The 23,549-nt window shown below is 44.5% G+C and overlaps 1 protein-coding gene across 3 annotated transcripts in view; it reads right to left on the reverse strand.

Annotated features, from left to right (window-relative positions):
* The window catches only part of SLC13A3 (solute carrier family 13 member 3), an 86,431-nt gene that overhangs the window by 48,155 nt on the left and 14,727 nt on the right, over window positions 1–23,549 (reverse strand). For all 3 annotated transcript variants that reach the window (XM_053574629.1, XM_053574628.1, XM_053574627.1), the window contains 2 exons: window positions 5,900–6,165; window positions 3,088–3,251 (listed from right to left, as the gene is read on the reverse strand). In XM_053574629.1, the coding sequence (XP_053430604.1) occupies window positions 3,088–3,251; window positions 5,900–6,165 (430 nt within the window). The remainder of the gene's footprint in view (window positions 1–3,087; window positions 3,252–5,899; window positions 6,166–23,549) is intronic.

Below are 23,549 nucleotides of genomic sequence, written 5' to 3' on the forward strand. Positions count from 1 at the left end.
ATCTGGAGGGCTACTTCATCCTCTTTCTTAATTTGTTCCTCGATTTCCATGTCTCTAAATAGCTCACTCCTTGTTCGTCTCCTTCAGATAGAAGGCCCGTGAAAGAGTTACCTGGAAGCACTGAATATAAAACAGATAAAGTAGGTGCAGCTGGGGTTGAAATAGGGGAAAGGGCAGAGTCCCAGCTGCTTGCTGTCCTCCCCAGGGTGACTAGGGGGCAGTTTGCTTGGAGCCCCCAGATTTAGAGGGTACATTTAGAATGCAATAAAGCTGATACTGTGCAGCAGAGGTCAGCAACTTGCCCTAAGCAGGGTGAAACCAACCCACTGCCTGAGTTTGAATGGCTTGCCAACTAAGAAGGGTTTTTATACTTTTAACTGGTTAAAAAAAAAAAGAAAACAATAGAAGAATGCTATTTCATGATGCAAACATTATATAGGATTTTAATTTCAGCACACCTGCGTGAAAACGTATTGGCACAGGGCCATGCCTCCTCGGTTATATTTTGGCTGCTTTCTCTCTGCAAGGGTGGAGTTGAGCAGTTGTGACAGAGTGGCCCATAAAGCCTAAAAATTTACTATCTGGCGATTTATAGAAAAAGGTTTCTGATCCCTACAATACAGCCTTTTTTCCCTTCCACACAGAAGCGTTTGCCTATGTATGGATCTGGCTATGCTATATTACCAACGGTGTGATTCTGGACACATGATTTCACCTCTCTGAACCTCATCTGTGAAGTACTTATCATCATTTGTAGCCTTCAGGGCTGTCATGGGAATAAGATGAGCAGGACTCCTAAGTGAATGATGGGGAAATATACCAGTGTCAGTAAGTGAGGCTAACTTAGATGGTACATGGAGCAACCTCTAAATTCAACAGGTATGTAGTTTTTTTTAGTGCATAGTTGAAAAAATATGACTAGCACACAAAACTCATGGTTTCGTGGCTAATGCTTGTTGTGTTCGTTGGGTAAATGATCCAAAGCGACTAGGACAGATCTCCCATCTATCTCTGAAGATGTGGTTTCCATCTTTGAGTCTCAGGTGTTATCTCTTGCTCCCACCATCACATTCACATTTCACCCAGCAGAGAGAAGGAGGGAAAGAACCCAGAAGTTGCACACATCATTTCCATACATATCCCATTGGCCAGACTTACTCACCTGACCAGATCAGATCACAAGGGAACCTGGGAAATCCAGCCTTTCTTCTGCACAGCCTGTGTGGGCTTCTGTTCATTAAAAGAACAAAGGACGACTCCACGCTGGAGCTATAGGAGCAACTTCTGCCTTCGTATGTATTGATTTAAAGCTTCCTTTTAAAGTATATTTATATAAATACAAAAAAAAAGGTATTTCAAAGTGGATGTGGCAGCCACTTTGCAACCATGAGAGAAAGACCAAGGGAATCACAGAGTTGCCAGTGAAAGGTCCTGATATCACTGTGCCTCTGAACTGACCCTGCACCTGCCTTTCTCTGACTTTGCTGTGTGATTTGGGAAAGTCATTTCCTCTCTCTGAGCCCTCAGTAATCATCTAAAACCATAGTGGCTAGGCCTGGTGCAATGGTTCGTGCCTGTAATATTAGCACTCTGAGAGGCCAAGGTGGGTAGATGGCTTGAGCTCAGGAGTTTGAGGTTGCTGTGAGCTGTGATGCCACAGCACTCTACCAAAGGTGACAAAATGAGACTCCGTCTCAAAATAAATAAGTAAATAAATAAATAAATCACACAGTAGCTGCTTATATTTTATTAAGAACACAGTTTCAGGGCTTCAAGGGACTCATACCTCTCAGTTCATAACACATTATCACTATTTGTTGCACAAGGACCCTCTTCTATTTGATGGATTTTTTTTCAGTCCCTTCCATTCCAATTTGCCACTCCCACCCTTCCCATGGCCATTATTCTGATGTGTTTAATGTGTAGCTTTTTGGGGGTTGACATTCTTGCAAAATGCTTCACCATTCATATGTACTTTCAGTTTGCAGATTAGGATTACTCCCTATATCCCGTTCTGTTTTTCCCCCCATTCATAATTGATTTGTGAGACCCATCTGTATAACTATATGACTCACTAACCCTTCTCTTGTAAAAGCAGCGTAGTGATCAGGCGCAGTTACCTATGCCTGTACCAGCGAGGAAGCCCCCAGGGCCACCAATGCCCACACCACAGGGAATGCTCCAGTGAATAATGCTGTGTGTGTCCCCTCCTGAGTCTCTGGGAGAGTTCCTTCGGCATTTGTACTCAGGAGCAAAACTGCTGGGTTACAGGGCATATACACATTTAATTTGATTAAATTCCTGAAGAATGCTCTTAAGAAAGGCTGACCTGGTACACTCCCTTTCTCGAAGTGCACCAGGGTTCCCACGACCTCTGTTCTTCCCAACACGGGCATTATCCAGCTTTCTTATTTTTGCACCTCTCACGGATTTAAATCTCATTCTTTCAATTGGCATTTCTCTGGGCATTAATGAAGCCAACCCTCTCTTCAATGCTTTAAAGTAAGATTTCATTACAGTACCCACTTCATAGGGCCATTTTGAGAGTTGAGGTACAGCATTTAACTCTTTGCTCAGTATTTTAGTAAGCACTCCAGTGCTCAATTAATGCTTTTTTTTTTTTTAAACAAAGTCTGGTTCTATTGCCCAGACTGTAATCCACTGGTGTGCTCATAGCTCACTGTAACCTTAACTCCTGAGTTTAAATGATCCTCCTGCCTCAGTCTTCCAAGAAACTAGGACTACAGGCACATGCCACCAAGCCCAGATAACTTTTAAAAATTTTGTAGAAATGGGATCTTACTATGTTGCCCAGGCTGATCTCAAACTCCTGGCCTCAAGTGATCCTTCTGCCTCAGACTCCCACAGTGCCGGGATCACAGGCATGAGCTACCATGCCCCACAAGGAATGCAAATTTTTTAAAACCAACACACCATTTTTTGACTTCTCTTTATTATTATTATTATTAAAACAGCTGGCACATAGTAGGTGCTCGATAAGTGCTGCCTGCTCTTGGCCTACCTGACATTCTGCTCCCACTCCCCTGTACCAGTGGCGTCAGCTCCAGTCCCTCTGCACAGCCTCACCTGTGTTCTCTTCTCTCTCCTGGCTGAGGTCCTTTGCAACTTCCTTCTGGCCAAAGAGACTCTTCAGTATGGCGTTGGCTATGGGCAGCATCATGGCAGTGGAGGCAGTGTTGCTCAGCCACATGGACAGGAATGAGGTGGTCACCATCATCCCCAGAATGAGCCTGGGGAACAGAGGGAGTTAGAGGCAGACCCAGAACCGAGGGCACTGGTCCCACTTTGCCATCCCTGAGAAATCCATCCCATCCATTTCACAGAACATTGAAGCTCAGAGACGGCAAGTCAGTGGGAAAGCAGGGACCAAACCCACTTGTCAGGTTTATTTTAGATCTAGGAAAACTGTAGCTCCATATATTTAGGTAAACTGATCACAGGTGCCCGAAGTTCTAAATACATCCTAGGGGTGACATTTTCTTTCCCTTATCCCCAAATCTTTGATGGCACCCGTTTCAAAACAACGTTGCCAGGACAGCAAGACACTCCACCGTCTTGCCCTAATGGCCTTTCCAGACTTCTGCCACCCCATATCCCCTTTAACTCCCACCAGCCACCCTCTGCTTAGACTCTGCTGAACTCGCCAGCACCCAACACGCCTGAACTCTCCTGTCTCCCCACCTCTGCTTGGTCCATCCCACCAAAAGAATCCAAGTTTCATGATTTTTTTTCTTTGTATTGAACTCTTAATCCATCTGAAATTTGTTTAGATGTGTCGTATTAAGTCAGATGTAAATAGATTGTTTTTCATGGAATGAACCAATTGTCCCAACTCCCACCATTTATTGAATAATCCTCCTTTTCCTTGCTGATTTGGACTTTTTCTAGATTATTTATGCTGTGTTTTAAAATCTGTTTGTGAGCTAGCATCTTGGTGCTTTCATTGTAACTTGATGGTTGACAGTGAAAGCAGCCCCACCCAGTCTTGAAAGAGGAGCTGAAATGTAACCTCCTCCAGGAAGTCTTCCCCCCTTCCTCTACATGCCACGTGGGCTCCAGCACTGGGATATGCCTCCGGGGGATCAAATTCCTGTTGGTGTTGAACTCCAGAAGGAAACACACATTTGCAGAACCCAGTGGAGTGCTTAGCACAAAGGAGATGCTGGAAATTTGCAAATCATCCAGAGTCGTCGTCTTCTACATTCTCCCTCCCATCAATTTTATCACCCAAATAACTCTCAAACCTGTCCATTCTTTTCATTCACCTCCATGGCCAACCTACCATTGTCTCTTGTCTGGACATGCAAACAGCGTCCTAACTGGGCTGTATCATTTCTCATCCCTGTCCTGCCCACCTGGTCTCTATAAGGCAGCTAAGAGGAACCTGTGAAAAATGGAAATCTAGCCGGCTCACTCCTCAGCTTAGAATCTTTCTTTTTTTTTGGAGACAGAGTCTCACTTTGTTGCCCAGTAGAGTGCTGTGGCATTATAGCTCACAGCAACCTCCAACTCTTGGGGTCAAGTGATTCTCTTGCCTCAGCCTCCCAAGTAGCTGGGACTACAGGCGCCTGCCACAACATCTGGCTATTATTTTAGAGATGAGGTTTCCCTCTGGCTCAGGCTGCTTTCTAACCTGCGAACTCAGGCAATCCCCCTGCCTCAGAATGCTGGGATTACAGGCGTGAGCCACCATGCTCGGCCCCCAGCTTAGATCTTTTAAAACAGAGATTTATAAAAAGTAGGTCCATGGATATAGTTCAAGACCAAAGGGGGGAGATTTGTATCTTCATTTTGCTAACGTCTAATCAAAATTGAGTATTTCCTTCAGTGATAAACAGGCAACAAAGTTCAGTCATATGAGCAGAGCCTGAGACTGAACCTCCAAAAACAATCACAGATATTTGCATATCCCATTATGGTAGTTGCAGATGTCTGGAAATATCATTGACATTCAAAATTGCGACAAAGTTATGGTTGTGGTTAGACCCATCACAATGTCTTGTCATTTGCTATGTCAGTAAAGGAACACATATCATGCTAGAGCACAAAGGTGTGTATGTGTGCTTTTAAAAATTATTTGGATAATCTGGGCACAGGGGTTCTTGCCTGTAATCCCAGCACTCTGGGAGGCCAAGACAGGTGGATCTCCTGAGCCTAGGAGTTCAAGACCAGCCTGAGCAAGAAAAACCAGATGGATGTTATGGTGCCTACAGCCCCAGCTACTCAGAAGGCTGAGGCAAGAGGACCATTTGAACCCAGGAGTTTGAAGTTTCTGTGAGCTATGACACCATGGCACTCTACCCAGGGTGACCAAGTGAGACACAGTCTCAAAAAAACAAAACAAAACAAAATTATGTGGATAATTGTGTTTTGTTATCGTTGCTATTGTTCCAAATCCTATGTGCTGTGTTTTGTGCATTTAAAAACATTTTTCTGGCCAGATCTTCAAGATTTACCAAACTGCCAAAGGGGTTCATGGAAGAAAAAAAATTGAAATAATACCCCGATTTTAAAGGCCACCCAATTCTCTGCATTCACCCAGTTAGTCCTCGCTGCAACTCTGTGAAGCAGGTACCTTGGCATCACCACTTCATAGGCAGAGGTGGTCAGGCATTTCCCAGAGCAGCTTTTCAACCCTCTCCCCTACACACCTTTAGAAATAACTCCCCACAGGCCTAGCACTGCATCTGGCACACAGTGGGTGCTCACTAAATAGTTGAGGTATAATTAAGTACATGGATGGCAGGAAATGACAAGTCTCTTGGCCTGGATAGTTAACCAAAGAGAGCAGGTTTGGGCTCCGAAGGTGTGCTCTCTCTGCCTCCCCACTGCAGGGCTGGGCCCATTACCTGGTGTCACCTGCCGTACCTGGCCTTACCTGGCCGGCTGCACCCCAATAAGCATCAGGACCTTGAGGGCGATTCTGCGGTGCAGATTCCACTCCTCGATGGCGCTGGCCATGATCAGGCCACTGAGGAAGAGGAAGTTGGTGTCCAGGAAGTACTGGGGGCAGACCTTGCTGGAGGGCAGGATGCCCATGAAAGGGAAGAGGACGATGGGCAGCAGGGCTGTCACCGAGAGGGGCAGGGCCTCCGTGCACCAGTACACCGCCATGAGCAGGATGACAAACAGGCAGCGGCCCTCCTGCAGGGGAGACGCACACTCAGGACAGCTGAGCTTAAGGGCACAGGGGAAGAAGGCCTGCGCGGGGCATGGCAAGCATGTTTCCGGGAAGCAGCAGAAGTAGCTAAGTGCCCAAGGCTTTGACTTTGAGCAAGCTTTGACTTTGACTTTGAGGCACCTTTCTGAGCCTCATTTTGCTCAACTGTAAAATAGGGAAGCTATATCTGTCCACCTCTTAGAACCGTTAAGAGGATTAAATGAAATATTCTACTGTCCAAGACAACACCAGGCCATGTTCTACACTGCTTCCCAGGGTTCCCCATCAGAATTGAGCTCAGGGCGCCCACAGTGGTAACTTTCTCATGAACTCACTCTATGTTGGCTTCCTCCTCCGTGTCGCTTCTCCACCGTCCTTCCAGGACTTCCTGAGAGCCCTATCAAGTAAACTGTTCTCATGCTCAGCTATAGCTGAGCAGATTCAGGTAGATCAAGGCCATCCACCTCCATCGCTGGAGCTCTTATACACAAACCTTGCTGCCACTCTCAGCTGAATGTTAGAAGCAATCAAAGGCAGACAAAGCGATCGGAGATTCAAAACAAAATTGATCAGTGGTTGTTGGGCTGGGGTGGGAGGCGTACATGTTGCAAGCAACGGGTATTGCGAAGGAGCACAGAACGACCTTTTGGGGTGATGGAAATGATCTAGACCTAGGTTGGTTACCTTGGTGTGCACATTTGTCAAAACCTGTTGAACGACGCACTTGCTCTCATCACAAGAGTGATGATGATAATGCGTTCACATCTGACAGATCATGTCCCACAGGATCCGTAGCGCCTCCTCCACGGTCACTGTTGGAATGAAAGTGCTACTGCCCTCTGCTCGCTGTCTTTGTTCTCTCAAGGCATTCAACTTGCATGTTCCAGGAAACACAAACTTTTTCTTGGATTTGGTACTGCTTGGCACCATTTTATGATTTTTACTGCTTACTTGCGGCAAATGTTGTGGACTTTATTCTATTTCCACAGTATGTTGAACAGAGCACCATCCTAACAAGAATCATCCTAATAGAGCCTATCCTTGGCAAAACAGGCCAGTTACCAAGTTATGTGGGAGACACTATGCTTAATTAATCCGTCTTAAAAGGAGACATGGGAAGGACCAGACAGACCTGTAAGACAGATTTGGCAATAACTCAACTGAAAGATACCAGTCCCCAGGGTCCGGTGGGGGCAGTGGAGGTAGAAAGAAGTAATTTAATTTGTTATCTATTTCCAAGGTTAAGCCTAACAGTTTTGCTGATGGATCTGCTGTGATGGGTAAAGCAAAGCAAGAAGTCATGATCAATTCCAAAGTTCTTGGCCTCAACAGTGCAAAGATAGGGTTGTCATTTACTGAGATGAGGAAGCCCGTGAGACACACATCAATTTCCAGACCTAGAGAAACAAATCCCAAGACTTTGCTTAACATGCCCTACCTTGGGGAATTCCCAGATTCCCAAGTTCCCTAGCTTGTACCGGCGCTCACATGCACTCATGAAATTTGCAGAATTACAGAAAGTCTCCTACGACAAATCCTATTTTCCTATTGGCTTGAGATATATCCTTCTGGAGGAAAAATAAACAGATCCCTAGAGTTAATACAGAGTTATCCTTTAGAACATCTAAAAATCATTTGTTGGAGGCAGGGAAGAACAATTAATTATAAAACAAATTAACTCAACTTGGAATGAATATTCCAAGAATCTAGGTTACTGGACACACGTTAAAGGTGGAACGCAATAATAGTGAATTAAATCCCACAACTAACATTCCCTAAGTTTTGACTTGTCATCTTCTTTTCAGTTTCCTAAACTAGGTAGATCCCTACATCTCAGGAGTGAGATGTCTTAGAGTACTGGTTCTCAACCTGTGGGTCACGACCCCTTTGGGGGTCAAACGATTCTTTCACAGGGGTCGCCCAAGACCATCCTGCGTATCAGATATTTACATTACAATTCATAACAGTAGCAAAATTACAGTTATGAAGTAGCAATGAAAATAATTTTATGACTGGGGGGTCACCACAACATGAGGAACTGTATGAAAGGGTCGTGGCATTAGGAAGGTTGAGAACCACTGTCTTAGAGACTCACAGAGACCAGAATCCATAAATAGGCATAGCCCCCAGCCCTTTGTCCAAGCAAAAATTGTATATTGAATCACAATATTCTGAACAGAAAAAAATCTCGAATGTAAAAATCGGATAAAAAGGAGCTTTTCTGGGAGAAGCGGGATGAGGAGCTCTCTACGGGGCTTCCTTGTTCTGTCCCTCTGCCCACCCTGGAAGCTCCTAAGACCTCCCTGATTCAGGAATTCCTGGCAGATAGTCAGATCACTATCAGTTGTGTAACATTTCCCTGGCTCTTCAGATGTAGGGACTTGAATCAGAAATGGGGAAAGCATAAGACAATAGGTAGATGTCAGAACTGTTTCTAGAACCCCAAAAGCTCCCCAAGCAGCCGAGACCCCGTAGAGGGCTTTTTGTGAAAAAGGCCCCCTTAGCCTCCCTGGGTACTTGAAGCTAAAGGATGTCACTCCAGGGTTCTGCAGAGGCAAGCAGAGGACAGGTCCATGCCAGGGATTTCCAGTACAGCAAACAAAGATGTAGGAAAAGGGCAGTACAATAAACAACACGCTGTTTACAAAACTTCAAGGTTCTGCCTGCAGAACTCCTGGAGCCACCTGGTAAGCCAGTGTGTCCAAAGCTTCCGATGCGGCCAAGGCCAACTAAACATTCTTAGGGCCTGTACCTCTGCAGAGGAACCCGAAAATCAACAACAGACAGTCAGTTTCCATTGCTCAGAGAGGTGAAGTGGCTTCCCTAAAGGCACACAACTTTGAGAGATGGAACCATCTCTCCTCCTGACCTGGCTCCTGGTATGGAGGAGGTACGCTGCCCTGTCTCCATGCCCCTATGGTTTTTGATTTGCTTCATGTAACTGGTCATCCCCTGAAAGCAGATTTTATAGCTCTATTTGTTTTTTCTCCCATAGAATACAAGCTCTAGGATGGCAGGAATTGTGTTCGCAGTGCCAAGAACAGTGCCTGGCACTTAATAGGCACTCAAAATGTTTGTTGATTGACTAATAGCTGCTTCTACAACGTGCAGAAAATCTGTAACACCTCCTATCATCCATTCATCTACCCTTTCAGCAAACATTATTCCTGACCATATCCTAAGCCCTGGGCTGGGCGCTGAGATGAGAAAAATGACTAGGATATAGTCCCTGAATTTTAACAAGAAAATCTGACCATGCCGATCATAAAATGGTCCTTGGCTGGGCTCGGTGGCATGAGCCTCTTGTCCCAGCTAGAGGCAGGAGGATCATGTGAACGCAGGAGTTCCAGGCTGCCACACATCACAATTAGGCCCGTGAATAGCCACTGCAGCCTGGGTGACATAGTAAGACCCTACCTCTAAAAATGAAACAAACCTCCAAACATTTCTTTATGGCCAGCGCTTCTCAAGCTCAAATAACTTTCCGGACTCTTTCTGCCAAATATCCCCTAAGCAGAGGTGTGCTGGTAAATGCTGAACAACTGGTTTTCTGAAAAGCTGTGTGCATGCACATATATGTTTATTAATGTTTAATTTAGTAACTGGGTAACAATTTTTTTAAAGAATTGACAATTGGTGGGCAGCACCTATGGCTCAAAGGAGTAGGGCACCGGCCCCATATACCAGAGGTGGCAGGTTCAAAACCGCCCCGGCCAGAAACTGCAAAAAAAAAAATAAAGAATTGACAATTGGGGGCGGCGCCTGCGGCTCAGTGAGTAGGGCGTCAGCCCATATACTGAGAGTGGCAGTTTCGAACCCGGCCCCAGCCAAACTGCAATAAAAAAATAACTGGGCGTTGTGGTAGGCACCTGTAGTCCCAGCTACTTGGGAGACTGAGGCAAGAGAATCACCTAAGCCTAAGAGCTAGAGGTTGCTGTGAGCTGTGATGTCACATCCCTCTACTGAGGGCGACAAAGTGAGACTGTCTCTAAAAAAAAAAAGAATTCACAATTGGATTTCATAGGACAGCATGAGCTGGCTCCAACTCACCACTGCGGGCCTCCAGGCAGAAGAACATCCATGTATTACGGGAAGTCTGGGTCACATTGAACTGCAGATTTGCCCTCTTTAACCCATGCTTCACATCATGCTCCACCATGAATTTATGCTTTTTAAAATATACAACTACTTCCTGTGACATCTTCCTGCTGGTTCAGGACCCTGTGCTGGGTCCCGCCTGGAAGACCAGCAAGTATCCCAATTTGGAATATCCAGGTCCTCAGCAGGGACTGAAATCTCACATGCCCACAGAAGCTCAGATGTACCATAAACGAAGTCTGGGCCTCCCTCTTGGACAATGTCTCGTTTTTGCATTTTGAAAAAGGCATGAATATAAGATGTTTCGTTCTCACTTAAGGTCTATCATAAAGCATCTAGACTGCTAGACTGGAGTCAGCCCCTCTCTGGGGTTGGCACCTGTCCCTCCTTGGCATTCAGGGTTTAGTGCCGAGCCTATCCCCCAGTTCATCTGGTTCCCTACTGCTCAAGGAGGCAGACATGTAGGCAAATCCCTCATCCCCAGAGAGGCAAGTGCTAAAACAGAGTTAGGTACAGTGAGCTACGGAGCAGAGGAGGAAGGGAATTGAGATGGCCAGTGGGGTCTAAGGAGGGCAGGCTTTGCTATGGTCTGAATGTTTGTGTCCCCCCAAATTTATATGTTGACACTTAAGCCCCATTGTGGTGGTAATAAGAAATGGGGATTTGGGGAGGTGATTAGGTCAGGAGGGCTCTGTCCTCACCAAAGGGATTAGTGCCCTTATAAAAGGGGCCTGAGAGCCTTTGTTCCTCCCTGGGAGGACACAGCGATAAGGTGTCATCTCTGAAGAGAACAGCAAGTCCTCACCAGGCACTGAACCTGCCGGTGCCTTACCCTTGAACTTCCCAGCCTCCAGAATCATGAGCAAGGAATTTCTGTTTGTTTAAAAACCACCCAGTCTAAGGTATTTTGCTATTGCAGCCCACATGGACTAAGACACTGCCCCATCGCCCTTTGGCTCCCACCATTCCTGTTTGGACCAGTGACTTCTTCAGCTTTCTTTAAATTTGGAAGCAAGTTTGGCCAGGAATGCCAGGGAAATGACACTCCTAGTCTCCCAACAAAGAAGTTTGGTTGTCTTTCAGGTGGGACAAGTGAGGCATGTCAGTAACTCAGAGGGCGCCAGTAAGACTGAGTCCTGATGTCCCCTTAGTAACCTCTTCATTGACACACGTGTTCCACTTCCATGCTCTCCTCTGTTCCACTTCCCCATTGGCCCCCAAATTCCTTACAGTCAAATCCTTGTTCCAGTGTTTATCTGGAAAACCAACCTAAGAAGACTTCTCAGAGATGGTAGCATCTTTCTGAGCTAGGACTTAAAGGGGGTTTGACACAGCAAAGGAAGGAGGCTGCCTTCCTGTTTATCCCCGAAGCTTCTTTGAGTTAAAAAGAAGGATCATGTCTTCCAGCTGGATTTGGGGCTTATCTGAGTCAAACCCAGTAGGGAGAAGTCCCAGGCATGACGTGATATGAGAGAGTTCAAGCCCTGTCATCAGAGCCTGAGGGTTTAGCTCCCTCCCATGTATCCCAAGGTCAAACTCTTGCCCAAGGTCAAACTTTCATCGGCTTTCACAGGACTATTTCCCCCACCTTTACACTGGTCTTCATGGCTTCAATACATCCTCCAGATGAGCCACCAAGGGAATATTTCTAAAATGTACCTCAGATCATGTCCTTCCCCTGCTCCAACATCTCCTGTGGCTCCCTATGGCTCTCAGACTCATAGGCATGGCATTCAAGGCTCATCAACTGTGTCCCAAAACTCTCTTCTGACACTCCCCACTTTCACTGCTCTCATCAGCACCATTTGCTCACTATTTGTCATTCTCTGGCGACTTAGCACATGCTTTTCCCTTTGCTGGGGAAAAGCTAGTGTATTATGACTCATCTTGGAAAGGCCAACTGTACTGTATCTTTCTCACCTCTGACCCCCACCCTGAAACCCCAATCAGTTCCAACATCTACACTTCCACAGCACCAGAGGGCAGGACAGCACAGGGAGAACAGGGCTTATTGCCAGACCTTTTGGATTTGAACCCACACCTGTTCCACCCCAACTTGGGTGACTATGGGTGGGTGACTTAACTTACCTGTGCTTCAAGTTCCCGTCACTCACAACTCAGACTCCTGACTAACACACTCTCCTTGTCACACCCTATGTTTTATTTTATTTATTTATTTTTCTGTGGTTTTTGGCTGGGGCTGGGTTTAAACCTGCCACCTCTGGCATATGGGGCTGGCGCCCTACTCCTTTGAGCCACAGGTGCTGCCCACACCTAATGTTTTAACAGACTACATTGTATGTGATCTCTTTACTATTACAAAATTAAAAACATCTTTGTCACATGAGCGTGAAAAGGGAAGAACAAACCTTTACCAAATGTGTACTACATGCCTGAAACTATTCTAAGTATCTTGCTTCTATTTGTTCATTGAACAATCTTATGAAGGGAAGGTTACTATGGTCTTCATTTCCATCTCACAGATGAGAAAACTCAGGTACAGAGAGGTTAAGTAACTTACCCAAAGCCACACAGCTAGGAAGTGATGGATCTGAGGCTCAAACTCAAGCAGTCTGGTTCTAGACTAGGTGTTCTTATCAAATATGTCCTATTGGCTTATCTGGAGTGTCTTGGTATGTCAACTGGTGGGAAGAGACAGGAGATAGGAAGGGAGGGAGGGAAAGAGAACAGCAGACTGTTTCCCAGTACTTACTAGTGTGAATATACAAGATCAATCTATTTATTATTTAATAGAATAATCACAGGTTAACTTTGTTTTCGGAATATTCACTTGTTACTTTCAAAAGAATCAGCCAATATAGGCATATATATATTTATCAAGTAGACACTGGAATAAAAGAAGCTGTGACTCCTGACCCAGAAAAGTACATTAAGTACGTTCTATACCAGTAGAATAACTGGCAGCTGAGTCAGTTTCTAGAGGCCGAACCAGGAAGTCTTAGGAAATCTCCATGTCACACTTCCCGGTCCATCATCCAAAGTCACGTGACATACTCTCGAGAAAGAATTCTAATGCCAGCTAAGTTTTTCCAAGAACTGTTCTGCCTACCACTTCCCTAAAAATTCATAGCTAGTATGTTGAAGGCTCTAACAAATCACACCATAAGCACATTTGTCTTAACACAAAGTTCCCAAAATGCATTTGACCACAGATTGAAATACCCCTTAAAATCGTACATAACTTGTGTTCCAAGGGAAATATCTTGGAAATTCTGCCAAATTTTAACCTGCAAAGACTCATTTGTTCAAAACAATCTGCTTACTCGCCATCTGCCTGACTAGACTGGAAGGGGAGCCCTGTCTGTCTTGTTTCACTCACCCCTGGCCCCAGCAGCCAGCACAATGCCCAATGCACTATAGGGGCTCAGCATATCGGTAAGCGTGAAATCAGGGAATAAATAACTGGATTGTGACCCTTATTCTTTGCTGGCACTATGCTGGGGGATCCAGACGTAAAGACGAGTAAGTGAACATCTTCCCTCAAGGAGCTCAGAGCTAGGGGTAGGGAAGGTGGGTGCAAGCTCAGGTAACTACAGCACAGAGCAACATGTCCAGTGGTAGACATGGTTCTAAGTAAGTTAAGGACGTCTAGGGGAGAGCAATTAGCTTAGCTTAGAGGACAAAGGGGAATAGCAAGGAAAACTCTACTTAAACTAAATCTTCAAAGAATGAAAATTTTTGCAGGGACCTAAGGTCAGAGTCTCCCACTGTCCAGCAAGCATTTGGGTATTTATTTACCTATTGTTACTTTTAAATCTGAGGGAAATTTTTTTGAGCAGTAGAGACTCTTACAAATTTAGTTTTCTAACTCTACAGGAAATGTTGAGAGAGGGAGAGAGAGAGACCATTGCACAGCACCAAAGTTAAAAACCTAAGAAGATAATATCATTTCCCTGCTAGTAATACTCTAAGATCAAAACTTACTAGATAACAAGAAGAAAAACAAGGACATGACTCCAGATCTTACAGTATTAAAGTGATAATAAAGAGATCATTTGAACAACTTTGTACCCATAACTTTGATAACTCCAAGGAAACACAGAAACTTGGGGGAAAACATACCTTACTCAACTAAAAGGAAAAGAAATGGAAAAACTGAATATTTTAGCATCTATTAAAGACTCAGAATCAGTCCTTAAAAACCTTGACACACGGGTGGCGTCTGTGGCTCAGTCGGTAAGGCGCCGGCCCCATATACCAAGGGTGGCGGGTTCAAACCCAGCCCCGGCCGAACTGCAACAAAAAAATAGCCGGGCGTTGTGGCGGGCGCCTGTAGTCCCAGCTACTCGGGAGGCTGAGGCAAGAGAATCGCTTAAGCCCAGGAGTTGGAGGTTGCTGTGAGCTGTGTGATGCCATAGCCCTCTACCGAGGGCCATAAAGTGAGACTCTGTCTCTACAAAAAAAAAAAAAAACAAAACCTTGACACACACACAAAACACTCCAAGCCCTGTGACCTTCAACAGCAATCCTACCCAACGTTAAAGGAATAAATAATACCATCTTACACGAACTCTTTCAGAGAATAGAGAAAAAATGAACACTTCCCAGTTCGTTTTATGAGGCCGAGATAATCCTGTTACTTGGGTTATCCTGGCAAGAGCATCAGAAGAAAAGGAAACAGAATGTAATGGTTGAAAACAGTGGCATGCAGAGTCACCCGGGAAATTTCAACTCTGAGAAGCTCCACCCACAGTTTGCTCTTCCTTCCTGCCTCTATCATTGCGCAGAAGAATGGTTAATGGTTACAGTCGAAACGACCACCACCACTACCACCATTTTCAGAATATTTACTAAGTTCCGAAGTTCCAAGCATCTTCCATGTATTTTTTTATTAAATTAAATATTACATGTATTAACTCACTTTAACATCCATAACCACCTTTTTGAGCAGGAGTGCTGTTACTTTCCCCCTCTGTTCAGGGGGGAATTATAAAAAGACATTGACTTAGGTTGTGCATACAAAGCTGTGATTCAGTTCCAGCCTGCCATTGCAGGTCACGATCTGCATAGTCTAAACAGGAATTCCAATTTTTAAACACTTCTCTCTCAATGAAAAGTCCCCAAACATAGTGATGGCTAGCACTTAATTAGTAAGTAATTCATTTCCAAGTAATGTGCAAGTGTTAACCCATTCTATTCTTACAACGACACTTTGAGGCAAGTATTAGTAGCTCCATTTTACTGGTGGGGCAACTGTAGCAGAGAGGATAAACCAGATAACTTGCCCAAGGTTCCCAAGGCAGAGACAGGACTTGAACCCAGGCAGTCTGACTCCAGAGTTTTGTAAATTACCACTATGTATTTCTGCACAGTCCATGACTGCTCCTGTCAAATCCCCATGTTCTCTTTTACCTCCTAGCATGCCTGAAATCTCTCACATTCCTATGCCCAAAGAACCTCTCTCAAGCTCCCTGTCATGTTCTGGCCACCTCTGGCCTCCATCATGTCCCATGTCTACCCTACTCTGTCCTGCAGGGCACGCTCTTAGTAACTATCCCATTCCCTCCCAGTGCCCCATCCCAGGAGCCTCATCCCTCTAGTTCTGGCTCCTTTTCTCCAGAAAACAATCTACCTAGAAGCTCAAGTCCTTCCTCTTTTCATGTGATAGCAGCAAAACCCACTACCGCCTTGACACTAATAATAATCAACACCCACTGAGAATTTGCTGTGTGCTAGACACTGCTCAAACTAGTATACCTGTGTTACCTTAATTTAATTGTCATTGTCACAACAACCCTATGAAGGTAGGTTCCGTGATTATCTCCCTGTCACAGATCAGGCAACTGAAGCACAGAGTGATGAAGAGTTTGTGTAAGAAGGCAGCTTGCTAGGTAGAAACCAGACTCACTGCTTTATGTGTTATGCTTCTAGGGAAAAGGGAAGGAGGGGAGGAGTTGAGCAGGCTGTTCCCAGATGTCCTATCAGCATTGGGGAGAAATAGCAAATACTTTTTAGTAGGAGTATTTCCCATGTGCGATTTGGGATATACTTATACTTTAAAAGAACTCTGTTCATCTGACATTGGAAAAGAGCTGGGCATCCTGTATTTTATCCAGCAACTCACCTGGGCTAATATTTCAAGGATATGAGGAGAAAAAGCTCACATGATTCTAAGGACCAGATGTGGGTCACAAAGAGAGAAGTCCAGCTCAAGGCCATTTTCCACCCTGCCTAAGAGGTCTGCTTCTGAGGGACATAGGACCCCCCAAAAGCTCCCATGCATGGGAAACCAGGGCCTGGAGGGAAACAGCCAGAGAAAAACATTTCCCCTAAGAGAAGGGCAGAACCTCTCACCCCCCAACTCCTACGAGGTCCACAAGAGAAGCATCTGCTGTGAAAGGAAGCTGGGTGGAGAGGCAGTCATATGTCAGCTGCTTCCCTGCCTCTCCTTGTCCCCAGGTTCTCCACAGTGGAGGTCAGAAACCTCGCTCAAGAAATGAGGGATGCAGGGCACAAGGACCCTCTTTCCCTCTTCCTTCCCAGCTTCCAGCCTGTAGAGCACCCCAGTCGGGGAGGGGAGAAGATATCACATCTAATCATCACTTGGAGCTGATTCTGCCCACATTCTCTCTGTCTCTCCCCTACTAGGCCTTAGGGACGGAACTAACTGCCAGAGAGCGACAACTTCCCAGGGGGCTCAGAGGCAGGGACAGAGAGCAGACCTGTCACATACTAAGAGGTGGACTCTGAGATTCAACAGGCCTGGTCCCACCTCCAGGTCTTTGCACTGCGGGTCCCTCTGCCTGGACCTCTTGCTGCAGCCCCAGCCCCCTCTCTGGCCAGTTGGTCCCTCCTTGTTCAGTGTCATTTGTTCCCTCTCTGGGGGGTCCTTCTCTGATCACATTCTTGATCACAATGATCACATTGTTCTGGCTTCCTTCTTGTCATGTATTACTAGCTGCAGTTTCCTTTTTGTTTTTCACTATTATTATCTCACTCCTCCTCTAGACCCTGAGCCCCCTATAAACAGGGTCCTTGTCCGTCTTTGTTCACCTCTGCCTTCAGTGCTTCAATAGACATTTGTTAACTAAATGAATAAATGATAGAAATCAGGCATCACACACTCAAATGCAGGAGGCAATTTCATGAATGAAGTTGAGCTGGTATTAAAAAAAAAAACATCATTTTCTCAAGTCTGATTTGCGCTTCTGACAGTGCTGGATATACAAAAACACGTTATTTTAGCAGGAGAAAGAAAGGCCCAAGTTTGATGGTAACTTACAGCTGGCACTGGACGTCAGTGTCACGGGTGCAATAAGGAGGGGTGGAAGGGAAGGGACTGTGAGGAAAAGGGAAGCCAGACCACCCCTGCCACCCACAGCTAACAACTGCTGCTCAACTCCTCTGCTTGTCCTGATGGAAAATGTGCTCCCCGCAGTGCCAGATCCTATTTGTCAAGAGACAATTGAATTTGTGCTTTTATGTAAAATCTCACAGTTTTAAAAGATTTGCTCATCAAAAGGAAATTGTGCCCCCCCCAAAAAAAAATCTGCAGGTCATATCCAACCATATTGGGATCCAACCATATTGGTTTCCATAGTCACCAATTTATGACCTCTCACCTCAGTTGTTTTCATTGGTGGAGTCACGGATGCCTTTAGTAATTAATGAAAAACCCGGAAAAGTGCTTACACATACCCCCTGATACTGAATGCAATGTCAAGATGTTGACAGATTAGTAGCAATCATAAGGCCCTGTATTAAAAATCCTTGTTCCATTTTAAAATCCCCAGGTATAAAAACTGAGGAAGAATGGATTTCTTCAGCACCGTCCTGGATACCACTGAAGTTAGCAAAAGCACTGAGGGGAATCCAGGTCGACCCCTGGTTTTGCTCCACCCCACAGCAGTTCTGTTCCACTTCTGTCTCTGGCCTCTCTGTTTTGTGAACTCAGCCCAGCCACGTGGCCACGCAGGAGGTTCAATCTGCGTGTTTGCAAAATGGAAGCTTCTTTTGATCTCTCAGGGGCAGATTACGGTAAGAGCTTGGAGTCACATGATCCCAACGCACCGGTTCCTTTGAATTTTAACTTCTAGAGTTCAGAGGTTGGGAGAGGTGTTGTACACTCATTTCCTGGGTCAACTCAAGTCAAGCAGTTGGCCGACTCACCACTTTGTTCTGCCCAGAGGCTCTTCTGCAGAGAGCAAAGCTTGCTGAGCCCACCCGGGGAGGTAGGATAGCTGCTCCAGGTGAAACTTACTCAACTTATTCCCTCGGCCTCCAGAAGCTGTACTGGCTAAAACCTCTAGAAGGGGAGAAACAGGAGGGAGGCCCAATGGAGATACCAGCCAGAGAAGTCAGGTACCACAAGCAAGAAATCTGGTCCTAAATATCAAGACTGACCCTTGAGGGCAGACAGTGGAAGAACTTGATATGGATGGGACCTGAGAGAGGACTGAAATGCAAAGTGGTCAGCTGCATTCCAAGAGGAGAGAAGGCCAAAGAACTCTAGAGTTGGGCTGTCCAAACACAAGAGCCCCAGACCACGGGTGGCGTTTAAGTTTAAAGTAATTAAATGAAATGAAATTGAAAATTCCAGTGTGAGTAGGTAGCATCTACTATTTTGGACAGAGTAGACAGGGAACACTTCCACCTTCACAGAAAGTTCTATGGGATTGAGCTGCTCTAGAGAATTCAGGCCAGAGGACCAGGAAACCTGGGCATGGTGGTTCTGCTATTGAATTCTTGGGGCAAGTTACTGACCACTCTAAGCCTGAGTTTGTTCATAATGGTATTGGGATGTCCACGCCACAGAGGATCCCGTTAGGATAAATGTCCGTGAAAGCATTTGAAATGTGTACTTAATGGGGAATAATCTTAGAGCTGAGGTTATGAATACATTTTAATTTCTTCTTTATATGTTCTATTTTTCTTTTTTTTGTTTTTTTTTTTATTGTTGGGGATTCATTGAGGGTACAATAAGCCAGGTTACACTGATTGCAATTGTTAGGTAAAGTCCCTCTTGCAATCATGTCTTGCCCCCATAAAGTGTGACACACACCAAGGCCCCACCCACCTCCCTCCTTCCCTCTTTCTGTTTCCCCCCCATAACCATAATTGTCATTAATTGTCCTCATATCAAAATTGAGTACATAGGATTCATGCTTCTCCATTCTTGTGATGCTTTACTAAGAATAATGTCTTCCACGTCCATCCAGGTTAATACGAAGGATGTAAAGTCTCCATTTTTTTTAATGGCTGAATAGTATTCCATGGTATACATATACCACAGCTTGTTAATCCATTCCTGGGTTGGTGGGCATTTAGGCTGTTTCCACATTTTGGCAATTGTAAATTGAGCTGCAATAAGCAGTCTAGTACAAGTGTCCTTATGATAAAAGGATTTTTTTCCTTCTGGGTAGATGCCCAGTAATGGGATTGCAGGATCAAATGGGAGGTCTAGGTTGAGTGCTTTGAGGTTTCTCCATACTTCCTTCCAGAAAGGTTGTACTAGTTTGCAGTCCCACCAGCAGTGTAAAAGTGTTCCCTTCTCTCCACATCCACGCCAGCATCTGCAGTTTTGAGATTTTGTGATGTGGGCCATTCTCACTGGGGTTAGATGATATCTCAGGGTTGTTTTGATTTGCATTTCTCTAATATATAGAGATGATGAACATTTTTTCATGTGTTTGTTAGCCATTCGTCTGTGGTCTTTAGAGAAAGTTCTATTCATGTCTCTTGCCCATTGATATAAGGGATTGTTGGCTTTTTTCATGTGGATTAATTTGAGTTCTCTATAGATCCTAGTTATCAAGCTTTTGTCTGATTGAAAATATGCAAATATCCTTTCCCATTGTGTAGGTTGTCTCTTTGCTTTGGTTATTGTCTCCTTAGCTGTACAGAAGCTTTTCAGTTTAATGAAGTCCCATTTGTTTATTTTTGTTGTTGTTGCAATTGCCATGGCAGTCTTCTTCATGAAGTCTTTCCCCAGGCCAATCTCTTCCAGTGTTTTTCCTATGCTTTCTTGGAGGATTTTTATTGTTTCATGCCTTAAGTTTAATATATGTTCTATTTTTCAAATTTAAACAACCCACAAGAGTATTTTTTAAAGGAAGACGTTCTCTGAATACAAAAACAATATAGCTGAAAAATTCTTGGGTTACACTTTGAGCATTTTACTGGATATTTAATTATTATACTGCAGACATTTGAGACCAACCTGATTTCCTCTCCCATATAGCACCCTTGACTTCTTTGCCTGGACATCCATAAGGTGTTTTGGTGAAAACTTGAAGTCCATTAATGTTAGCACAATGTATCTCCATGTGAGTGAGAGTCTGTAAGTTTTTTCCAGGAGACAGTAAGCTCTTTCAATCTGCATATATTTTAGTTTTGTTTCAGAGAAATTTTCTTCTATTAATGATTCTAATATTAGTTTTGTGTTTTATTTATTTTATTTTCTTCTTCAGGAATACCAGTTATACATGTGTTAAATTTCCTTTGTCTTCCATATCGACCATTTCTTGTTCAAACTTTCTTACTGGTTTTTCTACTTCATCTTATTCAGTCTTCTTTAGCTTGTATATCGTGCCTCTGATTATGTTTTTAATATTCTCTCATTTTGCTATTTCTAATGAAGCTTTGATATTAGAGTGGCTGTATTTTTCTTTTCTATTTACTTTCGAAGTACTGCTTTTTCATCTCCCTCTCCTTCTTAATGTTTTCTTTGAACTTTTAGTTTCTTAGTTTGAGATTTGCTTTAAGAAGGCCATAATTTCTTAAATTTTTTTCATATTTCACAGAGAAATATCTGTTCAACAGTTTCTCCTAGTTCATAACATAATGCTTCTAGTATTTGTTCTTTGTTTCCTTTTTTATGTTCCTTTTCTTCTTCTTTTTTTTTTATTTTGAGACAGAGTCTTACTATGTCACCCTCAGCAGAGTGCTGTGGCGTCATAGCTCACAGCAACCTCAAACTCTTGGACTTAAGTGATTCTCTTGCCTCAGCCTCCCAAGTAGCTGGGACTACAGGTGCCCACCATTTTTTTGCCCGGCTATTTTTTTTTTTTATTATAGTTGTCATTGTTTTTTAGCAGGCCCAGGCCAGGTTCGAACCTACCAGCCCCAGTGTATGTGGCCAGCACCCTAACCACTGAGCGATGGGCACTGAGCCTTCCTTTTCTTGTTATTACTCACACTACCTTCTGGTAGGTTCCAAGCTGGCTACTCATCACAGAATTGACACCATTGTTTTAAGACTAATTATTCATTGGAGGAATATGTGGGGAGAGGGGTTGGGCACAGGTGTTTAAGCACTGGCCCTGCTATCTCACAACCCTTTCTTACCAATACTGCCCTGGCACATGCCTTCCCTCTAAGCAGGCTGGAAACCCAAGAAGATCACTGTTTTTTGGTGTTGGCATTCTTGACTAACTGGGAGAGAAAACCAGAAGGTTTACAGCCATATAGTAGATCACTGTCCACCACTGTCTTCCACCTGCCACCCCAACATCCTGCTCCTTGCCAAGGGTCTTGGAGCATCCTCAGTCCTTCCTATGTGTGCTTGCCCCAGATTTTTCTAGTGGTTGGTCATGGTCCCCAATCCAATCCCACTCTAGTATTAGGAAAAGCTCATGGAGTTGGAAAATACTTCTGGAGAACTCTGTGTCCTGCCCAGAATCTGCAGGAGTGTGTGTCACTACTGATTTCCTTCTGTGGTTTGGTCCAAGTCCCACTGCTATTGTCAGACATTTTGCATACACTGGAAGTGGGGTTGTCGTCGTTCCTTTTTTCATCAAAGATGGCCTTTTCTTCTCTTTTTCTTGCCTTTGGAGGCTGTTTTCTTATTGGTTCAGAAAAGTGAACGGAACAGAAAAGTCTTTATTCTACCAACTTAAACCACAAGTACCTTCCACCTCGTAACTGTGTCATCAGAAAGCGCTGTGTTTTCATTTGCAAATCTGTACCTTCTAATCTTTCTGCAACAAACATGCACAATATTGAAATAACATGGGCTTTGGAATCAGACGAGCCTTAATTCAAGACCTAATTCTTCCACATTCAGGCTGTTAGTCCTGAGCCAGGTAACTCTTCTCACTCTCCATTTCCTTTCATGCTGTAGACACATATTAATAGTACCTACCTTGGTATTTAGGTATAAATGACAGTATAAGTTACAGTGTAAGTTAACCATGGACCCAGTGTTAATACTTAAAGAGTACTCATAGTAAATATGAGCTATTATACTTTACTATGATTAATCATCTGTTAACACTATAATAATACAAGTTTAATTTCATAAAGCCAGACTTCAAAGTTACTGGTTTTTCTTTTTCTTTTACTTTTGCTTAGGTTTTAGAGACAGGGTCTCACTTTGTCACTCAAGCTGGAGTGCAGTGGCCTGATCGTAGTTCATTACAGCCTTGAACTCTAGGCTCAGTGATCCTCCTGCCTCAGCTTCCCAAGTAGCTAAGCCTACAGGGGTGTGCTGCCACACCCAGCTAATTCTTTTTCATTTTTATTTTATTCTTTTTAGAGACAGGGGATGGGTCACACTATGTTGCTCAGGCTGGTCTCGAATTCCTGACCTCAAGTAATCCTCCCATCTCAGCCTCCCAAAATCCTGGGATTACAGGTATAAACCAGCATGCCCCGCAAAAATATTGTTCTTAAATCTTAAACTATGAGAACAAGAATGAATCTAAGATCATGTATTCCAATGGTTCACAACAGAGGGTGATTGTGTCCCCCAGAGGACATTTGTGATTGTCATGATTGGTGGCATCTAGGGAGTACAGCACAAGGATGCTGCTAAGTATCCTCCAGGGTCCACAATAAAGAATTGTTTGTTCCCAATAGTGTCGTCGTCAATAGTGCCAATGTTGAGAAATCCTGGCCTAATCTAACCCCTAGTGCAATGGAGGAAATGGTTGCACAGAGAGGAAAGTGGCCTGTCTGAGGTCACACAGCAAGTCTGAAGTAGATTGTGCAAGCTAAGGACAGGTTTTATCTCAGTTCCTCGGAAGAGCACTGTGCCCTGAGTTTTACCAGGCAGCAGGAGTTGGGAGTAGGGCAGGCACCAGAGTAAGGCTTGCATGTGGACCTGACAGTGAGCACCTCTTCAGTCCTGCTCCTCAGACCCCTCACTAGGCTTCCCCTAGTCCTCGCCTTGGCTGGGAGTGAGGACGGTGGGTGGAGTTGTGGTGGTTGGTCATGGTCCCCAATCCAATACCACTCATGCCAATCCAACCCAGACACAGTCTCCAGGCTCTGGTTTTCTTACAGAAGCCTTGAAATCCCAGCTTCTCAG

The sequence above is a fragment of the Nycticebus coucang genome, chromosome 21 (assembly GCF_027406575.1).
Source record: "Nycticebus coucang isolate mNycCou1 chromosome 21, mNycCou1.pri, whole genome shotgun sequence".
NCBI classification, from domain to species: Eukaryota; Metazoa; Chordata; class Mammalia; order Primates; family Lorisidae; genus Nycticebus; species Nycticebus coucang.